General features: G+C 40.9%; 2 protein-coding genes across 2 annotated transcripts; both read left to right on the forward strand.

The window, feature by feature from the left end:
- The first annotated feature begins 925 nt into the window (after positions 1-925).
- ccno (cyclin O) lies at positions 926-2630 on the forward strand. The gene is made up of 3 exons (XM_074669508.1): positions 926-1267; positions 1681-1866; positions 1936-2630. The coding sequence occupies exons 1-3, from the start codon at positions 926-928 to the stop codon at positions 2446-2448; spliced, it is 1041 nt and encodes a 346-aa protein (XP_074525609.1). The 3' UTR covers positions 2449-2630.
- A 1542-nt stretch (positions 2631-4172) lies between these two features.
- Positions 4173-7376, forward strand: mcidas (multiciliate differentiation and DNA synthesis associated cell cycle protein). The gene is made up of 7 exons (XM_074669507.1): positions 4173-4527; positions 4604-4676; positions 4780-4859; positions 5304-5364; positions 5497-5723; positions 6420-6530; positions 6627-7376. Exons 1-7 carry the CDS (start codon positions 4339-4341, stop codon positions 7056-7058), a joined length of 1173 nt encoding a protein of 390 aa, XP_074525608.1. The 5' UTR covers positions 4173-4338; the 3' UTR covers positions 7059-7376.
- Positions 7377-9727: the final 2351 nt, after the last annotated feature.

The following is a 9727-nucleotide window of genomic DNA, read 5'->3' on the forward strand; positions in this document are numbered from 1 at the left end:
ACGAATTTTTACAAGTTGGCGTTTATGGCTTTATTTAATCAATCATCTAAAAGCAGATAAGGTTACATAAAAATGTGATTATAAAAGCCTAAAAGGCGTATACGTAACGACTTCACCTTTTTAAGAAACACACAAGAACAATACGATCTTATGAAATGACTGATCTTAAAATGAATGAAAGATAGAAAAAAACCCGGCCTGTAGGCCTACCGATTTACTATCTACTACAAACGATTAAATTCTTAGACACTTATTTTAATGAATAAACCTATTTAAGAGAAAATAATGCTTGTTTTTTCCAGCTAAGATCAAACAAAATAAAATAATACTTTATTGATGGGGGAGGGGGGTCAGACCACGATAAGAGAAAGTAAAATTTAATAAAACAAATATAAAATTAAATTTGTTGGGAAAATTGAATAATCAAAATAAGCTAGGATCCCATTTTACGTGTCTCAAATAAATAAATAAATAAATAAATAATCCTTTGGAAAAGGTTAAGCGACTGTGATAGTGAGAGGGTGCCCGTCTTTCATATAGCTAGACTGGGCGGGCATTTGCCATGAAACCAACAGCGTGAACCTCAGTATAGAACAGTTTTTCACTTTGTAAAGATAATTTCCACACCCTATGACATGTCTGTTTTTATTATGTGTCCTGATCAGGCCCACAGATATGCTCTGGTAACATATGGTTCAAGGTCCCACTTAATTACTTCCAACATGGGACAAATTATGTTTAGCCTCAGTTGCCAGAGCGACGGAAGAGGTGCGCTGCATGAGCGGGGTAGACCCCGGGAAAGTGACGTCAGCAGACGGAGCTCCCCTCGCCAGCTCTCGACCAACATCCAGTCTACAGGAGTTCAGTGACTCCCAGCGAGGGGACAGGTGGTGTGTGTGTGCACAGGCTGCACTGAAAAGTAGCAATGGTGTCATTTGAGGACGGTGAATGTGGTTCAGGGACTGTTTACAAACGGAGAAGGACGACCCCAACAGAGGCGGTCACACCGGTCACACAGCGCAACACTATCCGGTGCAGAAAGCAGAAACTGACATCTAAGATGAGTGACTCGGGTTTTGAGGAAGACTTGGGATCCTCGCCGGTTTTATCGCATGTTCGGATAGATGTGTGTCCCCTCCGATCAGACAACCCCTCTGTTGGTGAGTTGTCCTCCTGGTACCTGCAGTACGGAGACATCGGTTACAAGATCCAGAGGGAGAGAGAAGAGCTGTTTCATCCATGCAAGAGCCTGGAACGACAACCACAAGTATGTTATGAGCTACTTGATCAGTCATGGAAAATATTATTGACATTTTTATCAATGCAAACCAAACGTCAATGTTAAATCATGCTTTTGAAATGATTTTTTTTTTTTTTGCATACTGTCTATGCATGCATTTTAAAATGTAAGTTGGACCTGTTTTGTCTTCAGACATAATTTTCATGCTTTAGATGAAATGAAAATGCTTTTTTATTGCCTGCTTCCTCTTTATTTTCATATATTATCAATATGATTCACCCCCTGTAAGTGAAACTTTAACTGTTGTTTACATGGGATAAAAGTGGGACACAGCAGCCAAAAATAAGATTTTGATACTTTTACCAAGGTACCACTTTAATCTTAATTTTTCATCTACAGTTTCTTATTTTCTGATCAATGATTATTGTTTTCATTTTCAGTTGACGGCAGAGTCTCGTTGTAAGCTGATCAGCTGGCTCATCCCTGTACACAAACATTTCCGTCTGTCCTTTGAATGCTGTTGCCTGGCTGTGAACATCATGGATCGGTTCCTTTTGTCCACTCCGGTGGCTGCTGACTGCTTCCAGCTCCTGGGGGTCACTGCCCTCCTTCTAGCCAGCAAACAGGTGGGTGAATGCTTAAAGATGGCATCATTTGTATTTTTGATTACACCATTTAACTCACTATCTCTTCAGGTAGAGGTGGGCTCACCCCGGATCAGCCATCTCCTGTCTTTCTGCTGTGACGCCTTCACTAAAGAGCAGCTCTGTAACCTGGAGTGTCTCATCCTCCTGCGTCTCAACTTCCACATCTCTGCACCCACCCTGGCCTTCTTCCTGGACTATTACTCTAACTGTATCAAGGCTACCCAGCTCTCATGTGCAGCTGGTGACAGGCTCTCCAAAATGAGTCCAGACACAAAGAGACCTGAGCTTTGCAGCAACCTTGCACGGAAAGTGTGTGAGTTGAGTATGGCTGACTATGCTTTTAATAAGTACCCTCCATCCCTTACTGCTGCTTGTGCACTGAGGCTGGCCGGCGAGTTACTGGAAAGCAAACACGGGCTCTTTGAGCATGCAAACGGGGGAAGTTTTATGGATGAACTATGCATCAAACATACTGCATTCAACCACAGTCTGGCCCAGGAATGCAACGATAACCTGAAACTGTTGGTGTCATTAAACCAGGAGGCATTCGATGTGTTATAGTTTAACATGAGCTCATGTGCAACAAGATGCCAAATTCTTTAGGTGTTACATTCCCGGATTAATGTTTCAAAGTTGATCCTGGTATTTATGCATATTTAAACCTTGTGTATACCTCAGAAAATTATTTGATTGAAACCACCGAATGTTTTACAGCTCTAGCTTGCTAGTTTCATATTTATTAAGAGTAGAATTTTGTTTACCATAAGAGTATATTAATATATTCCTTTTACTTTTAATAAATCAAAGCCATTGTTTACTGTTTATGCACTGAATTGCTGCAGCTTTCTGTTACTGTTGCAGCTATTTTTTTTCCAATGAAGGGTCCTGAAAAGTGTACTGTACTGAGTTGATTTGTATCATGAAATAAATGATTACTTATTGAGTTTGTGTTAGTGTCTGGATATCTGAAACCATGATAAAACTTGTGATGTTTGATTTTATTGGTTAGTGTCAATGAGGTCTTTTGCACACAGGAGTGCATCCAGGGGTGAAGCTGCGGTGGCATGAGCCCCCTTAAAATCTGATTGGACTCCCAAGAAATTCAGAATATGAGTTTCTATTTCTTTTTTCATGGGTGGGGCTTGGGACAAATCATATATTTGGGCTGCAGGATGCAAGCAGCTTTTTTTTTGTATCCAAACACTGCACATTTTCTTCACTGAAAAAGAATACTCATCTATTCCACAATACGGATATAAGAGGAATAAATCCACCAAAAACTTGTAAATAAACCTCTGCACACTGTCAAAAATGTACACAATTGCAACATCGGTGTCCGTAACATCAAGAAATTGTACAATTCATGGAAACAAAAAGTGAATAAATGCTATCCATCAAAGTGTGTTTCTACATATTTCATGATACCCCTGCATGAGCCAGTTCCCCTGTTTGTCCACCTCACCCCTGAGTGCATAAGTGGTTATTTAAAAACCTGTATTCATGAGCAATTTCTTTCAGATTAGTTTGCACAGCAGATATTTATAGCCACACATAGATGCATGTCTCCACTGCAGTAACTTTTGAATAGAAGTAAAAGATAAGACAAATGCATTTATTCTTATATGCCACTTTATTTTCCAAGAGTGCTTAGTGCACAAGTAGAAGTCGTATTTACATCAGTATGCATCTCTTACTGAGGTCACTGAAGCCCTCTTAAGTGTTAATAGCATAAATACTTTTCTCACCGTCCATTTTAGTGGCTTACAGCCTATTGTAGCTGTTTGCATGGAGGTCAGTTTACCCACATCATTACTATCTGTTACATCACTATTTGCAGCTCAACTGTGCCAACACTGCCCGCTTCACTGAGAGCCTTTCTCGGATAATCCATTACGCGTGGCATCTCGACCTGCTGACACGGTGTCGACCACACAGGTGCATTCAGCGTTAAGGGCCAACAAGGCTTAGGGTTGTTTGTTTACTAATCGAGGCATTTGTCACTAGTGTTTACTGAGCTGTCTGCTTTAATTACCCTTTTCCTTTTCCACATGCTGAATGCAGCAACAGGCCTTGACCCAATTTGGATAAATATTTGACGCACAGATTGAATTAAATGACACTGATACTGCCATACAAAAAAATCCCAACATTGAAGTGAGATATTACAATCCGTCTCTGATTAAAAAGTGCTTGATTTCATAAACTCTACCTGAATGTAACAAGCTATCCTGACGGCTCTCTGTGCCCCTCTGGCAGAACGCAGGGAGCATTTGGCCACAGGCGGAGGGAGGGCAGCTCTGGCGCAGAGAACACCTGCCGCAATGGCGCCGTTATTGCGCGGTACCACTTTACACTTCAGACCAGAAAACCGTTAAGTCTGCACCAATTTAGTCTCCGAGGACGCCGTCACTCCCTGGAGACCAAAGAAGTGCATTTGATTGGGTTAGAATCATGAGTCCGCGGCACGGAGAGACACAAACCGGGAGAATTTCGGCTATATCAGCTCCAAATCAAACCGGGAGCCTCAGTTCTGCAGTCAGAGCTCAGCTAGAAAATATGCAAAGTGAAAGGAAGGTGTTTGGTGATGTGTCCCCCAACAAAACAAGGCGCCATGGTAGAAGATCTGCAGGAAACAAAAAGGTTTGACATCTTTCTTTGATTAGAATGTGCTGAAAACAGGTCAGTAAAGTGAAGTTACATGACTTCTTTCATGCAGGATGAAGTGCTGGGTCCTAGGAGTAGCAGTCCCGTCACCGTGTACGTGGAGCTTCCCTGCATTATTGAGCAAGGTATGCACCTGTTATAGTCGCTGGTGCTCTGCCAACATGCGCGTAAGCATAAGCACAGCACGTGTAACTGGAATCAAAGCGAGAAACTTTACTTCTGTTGCAGCTTTTTCAACTATTGCATGGGGTGATTTAGAGGATTGTGCGTCCGTGGTGAGACCAAAGAGCGATTCCTTTGACACTCAGGTAAAGACAAAAAAATCTTTCAAATTTCACGTTTTTATGCCACCTAATTTGACGCGATAGTCGAATTATCATCTTTCATATTTAAATCCACCTGAAGAGTAACCAGATGTAGGTAGAGCTTCATCACTCCCTGTTTGTTAATGTTTGACATGATGTGCTGGAATGAGGCTGCTGTTTACTCGTGGCACGGAGGCTACCGCTAATTGGCTGGACCTCACAAGTTTTTGTCCACAAGCTGCCTCTTTGGCACAGCTCACCGTGCGCAATAAACGCATTACGCGACAGCACGCCGACTGAAATGACCACCACGACATGTTCTGTTTTAAGTTCACATTACCCTTCGTGGCCATGGTGGGGTCCTCAGGTCTGTGACAGTCATGATTTGCCTTTTGTAAATGATTTTTAATGCATGAACCTCTAACAGTAACTTTTACGCACTCACAGGTGAACGAGTCTGAAGCAGATGAGCATGACTTTGGAGATTATGCGCTGGATTTTATGGCAGGTGAGTAAAGAGAACAAAAAACTATTCTGTTGTGCAAAATGTTGATCAAATTAGTTTAAGTGTGATGTCACTGCTTCTATACTACTCTTTAACCTGATGACAGAACTCTTGGGTGTTTGTCTCCTCTGACAGAATCTCCTGCCACTCTTGAGAGCAGTCTATCTCAAGCTGAACTAGTCCCGTTTCAGGGATGTGTCATCCCTCCTCTCACCCCGCAGAGGTTCCTGTCCTCAGAGGACAGTTTGATTCACTCCTCCACAGAAGCAGGAAACCATTCTGTCCAGGATGGGGCTCTGTGGAAGGATATTGCCCAGTGCCAAGAGAAAGTGTGGGGAGAGTCTCTGGAGGCGAACCATCAGGTAAATCCTTACTGAGATTTATGGTGGATGTTAAGTCTCTGAGTCTGGTCTCTTTTCATCTTGTGTAGGCAGTATTAATTTGATTTGTGTTTTGATGGATGCACTTGTAATATTTTTATGTAGAAATTTATTTTAGAAGAGTTTTCTTGAATTATCTTTACAGTAAGGCACTGACCACAAAGTTTGGGAAGAAAAAACAAGAAATGTGTCATCTTTGGCTGCCATGAGCCTCTTTTATGTCTGATTGGTTTACCTATAGCTGCCTACCTGTGCAAGCTCTGCCTGTGCAGCCTGTGCATAAATTGAGTCTTCTCTGAGTCTACTAGCAATCCAGGGGCACAAGAATGACAGAAAAGGAAATCAACTGCTGTCTTTTGGACTTAACCAGCAAGAACAGTGTGGCAGCACAGGTTGATGTGGATGTTTTCCAAGTTTTTCCAACTCTTTGCAGGGTCCTTAAAAGTTTCACGTAATCCAGCTATAACCATTACTTATGATTACTTTAAATCTCCAAAATAGTCCAAGGTTTTCTTTTCTTTAACCCCCTTTGGCTCAAACACGTGTCCCTGGCAAATCTGTTTAAGATATTGTCTACAGTTTGTAGTTGTCATGAGTCAGGTGGACTGAGGCATAATTTAAAGTATAAATTTCTGTACTTTCAGATTGACTGAACACATTTCCTTTGTGTCTCTGCAGCTCAAGGAGACTCTACAGAGGAAACAGGAAGAGATCGACTCACTTCAGGAGAGAAACACTCACCTCAAACAGCTCGCCAGCCGAGCAAAGCACCTAGCCTCAGTGCTGGAAGTAAGTAAAAAACTGAGACATGGTTTTATTTAGGGTATGTAAGCCTGTCGTGTCACAGATTACATCTTATCCTTAACTCCTGTTTGCTTTTCTCAGAAACTAATGACGTTCAGAGACCGTAATGTGAGTGAGCCAGCGACTCCTGAAACTTCCCTGAGTCCCTGTAAGCGTCAGCGTCTGGATGAAGGATATGAAACCGAGTCCTCTGACTCAGTGGAGGACATGCTCCGAGACATCAGCACACGCTGCAACGCTGTTCTACACGGCACTGCCAAAGGGGTAAAACCCCACCAGGAATCAGAGACTATTCGTATGTTTGGTTCATTCTCAGGCCTACAGACTTGTTTTTCCAAAGACAGCAACATGAAGACAGACACGGCAGAGCCTGACGAGAGCATCTCATCTTTCAGGACTTCAATCAGAGAACACAGCACCATCAGGACTCAGGTGTTTCCTCATGGACGGGCCTTTACGTCCACGACTCAGCAAGGAGGATACCGCTTTCGCTGGGTCCCAAACCACAGCTGAAAGCAGAGTCAATACATGAAGGACTGGATCCATTAGGGCCTCTAATTAGGAGCCTGAAAGGTGCCACAAGTCTGACACAGACACAGAGGAAGTGTGGGTGGGCCGTGTGACTGTTAATGCCTAACTTATAATCTATAGTGATATCTGTGAATGATTAAATGATGTCTTCCTCAGGTAGCATGTAAGCTAATCAGTCAGAGGTGGTGTCGAACAAAGGAAATAACACTGCCTGAGCTTTTGTTTTCTTTGTGTTTCTGTTTACACGCCTCTATCATGATCCAGCCATACAAAACAGCAGTGCCATGTTGATTTTTACACCTCGATTTGTTTCATGTTGGAAAAATGAGAAGTCTTTACAATGTGGAAATTAAAGTTATGTTTGATAAAGCTGTTTTGATGAGTTTTTTCATTATTTAAATAAGACTTAGGTCAAAGTTAAAGATAAAGAAACTGTGTTTTCTTGGTGATCTTTTTCTTGTTTGAGCTGTGACACAAATGTGACCTTGTGACCTCTTAGGAGGGCCTAGACTTCCATTCTCTTTGTCCCCTGTCTGAGTGACCGTGTGGTCTGAAAGAGGGTGATCGGTCAGGAGGCTTTACAGCAAACATCCTTCTTTGTATTTTCGTTTTTGACATTGAAATAGTTTTTTTTTTCCAAGTTGCCTCATTTGTTAGTCTCATAAATCAGACTGCTGTTTGTGGATCAGAAGGATCCAGGTATTAAGGCCATCACAAAACTTTTTCAAAACACTTTCCATCACCCACTTTCTGACCTTTACTTTTGTGTGCAAGCCCTGTACAAATAATGTCATTTAAGAAAAAAATAATCCAAGATGTAAATACATATTTAATTAGATTTTTATATCATTTATAGTCTCTTGATGCATGTGAGAGTTCAGTATCCAGCACACAGTGGTTCAAAATCTTAATTTCTTTTCTCTTTTTTCTCTTTCACAGTACACCAGAAAGCATACTTATCATATGAGTATTTATACCCTTACCCTTGTCTACAGCTCTCCTGCTTGCATTATTTTTCTATGACTGTGGTATTTTTTTCTTTTTCTCTTTTGTTGAATTTCTGTGGGAGATAAGGTAATACAGGATGTCTACCCTCACAAAATCCATCCCCTTTTGAGTTCAAACACTAGTGGTGGAGGTGTCAGCTGCTGCCATCTGCTGATGATGAGCTGATGAGATAATGGCACTGATCCAAACTGAGCGGTGATGGAGAGATAATTGATGGTATTATCGAGAGCTGAGGAAGCTGAGGGACTGCAAAGACTGGGTAGTGATAATGAGACTGCGGAAGATGACGTCTTTGGCTAATAAAGTTGTGAAGTCTGGGCAGTAATGGGAGGTGGAAGGTCACATGCAATAAGTAAATAAATGAATAAAATGAAAGAAGAGAGGAGCATATTTTAAAATAATGGAAGCAAAATAACAGGCTAACATTAAGGGTGTGTTGCAGTGCTGTTGTACAGATTTGACCAAGTGTTGAAAACTGCTGATGAGGACGAGACAAGGGAGTGATGTGGGGAGGAGTGGGCTTAACCCTTACATACTGTTTTCACGTCAAATTTGACATGAAATTCTAAGATGGATTTACATCTATTAGCATGGGTCAAGGAAAATATATATTTTGACGCTGTACAGGCCATGTCATTGGGTTCTTGTTGTGGGACAGTTGTGACAGAGTTCAGGGGGGGCCTAAACACTCTCAAAGAAAATCATGCAGAGGGGGTAACTGTATTTAATGAACGAAGTTAAAATTAACAGTGAAGTAGCATGAGGAAAAAAACACAGTATTCCTGAAAGAACTTTCACAAAGCTTCATTCAAAAATTATTATCATTATTATTATTATTATTATTATTATTATTATTATTATTATTATTATTATTATTATCATCATCATTATTATTAAAATAAGTTAAATTAAGCCCAGCATCATCCTTTTCCTTCTAAAAATATCCAATTAACACCTCAATAACCCACTTCTTCCACATGTACCTACGTGTTGGAACTGTTATAGAATAATTTATGGGGCCATATTATTAAAAAAAAACAAAAGTCATAAGATTGCGATACTCTCAAAATTCAGGATTAGTAAATAAAAATAATGAACTGGAACCAAAAACATAGATTTTCTTATCTGAAGAGGATGTGACCTCTGACCTCTGTGTATCAGTGATGTAATCTCCCTCCCTGTTGAGTCCCCAGCCGTAAAAAGTGAGTTTATGTGAGGCAGACTGATGCAGACAAAGTCAGATCTCAGGTCAGACACCTGTTTAAACTTCCCAAACCTGGGCCTGTTTACCTAAGAGCAGTGAAGGTGTCACTGCAGCCTGCTGAGGACAGTTTACAGGACTGCTGCTACACTGACCAAGATAAGAAAACACTGATACAGAGATACAAAGATGTGGATCTGGTAAACATAACACTCATATTTCCATTTCTGTTTTTTATGTTCCTCCAAGCACATACACTTCTAGTCTGTCATGTACTTGTGAAAACACATTAGCATCAAACTAGCACTGAGATACAAGAATTTCTTATTATACCTGCCTCTTGTTATCTGGGTTTAAAGCACCCAGGTATTTGTCTTTTTAAGTTAGGGAACTCTCAAAGTTTTTCAAAACTTTAGCTACTTAAGTTAAAAAATAAAGTTAA

This window comes from Halichoeres trimaculatus, unplaced genomic scaffold, assembly GCF_033239565.1.
Source record: "Halichoeres trimaculatus isolate MK-OKI-2021-1 unplaced genomic scaffold, fHalTri1.1 fHalTri1_scaffold_5, whole genome shotgun sequence".
Lineage (NCBI taxonomy): Eukaryota > Metazoa > Chordata > Actinopteri > Labriformes > Labridae > Halichoeres > Halichoeres trimaculatus.

Excerpts from the sequence above, each read along its gene's own strand:
- ccno (XM_074669508.1), top strand. The coding sequence starts at position 926 with ATGGTGTCATTTGAGGACGGTGAATGTGGTTCAGGGACTGTTTACAAA. Across the intron at positions 1,268-1,680 it reads GCCTGGAACGACAACCACAA|TTGACGGCAGAGTCTCGTTG; the intron begins GTATGTTATGAG and ends TTTCATTTTCAG. Across the intron at positions 1,867-1,935 it reads TCCTTCTAGCCAGCAAACAG|GTAGAGGTGGGCTCACCCCG; the intron begins GTGGGTGAATGC and ends CTATCTCTTCAG.
- mcidas (XM_074669507.1), top strand. The coding sequence starts at position 4,339 with ATGAGTCCGCGGCACGGAGAGACACAAACCGGGAGAATTTCGGCTATA. Across the intron at positions 4,528-4,603 it reads GATCTGCAGGAAACAAAAAG|GATGAAGTGCTGGGTCCTAG; the intron begins GTTTGACATCTT and ends TCTTTCATGCAG. Across the intron at positions 5,724-6,419 it reads CTCTGGAGGCGAACCATCAG|CTCAAGGAGACTCTACAGAG; the intron begins GTAAATCCTTAC and ends GTGTCTCTGCAG.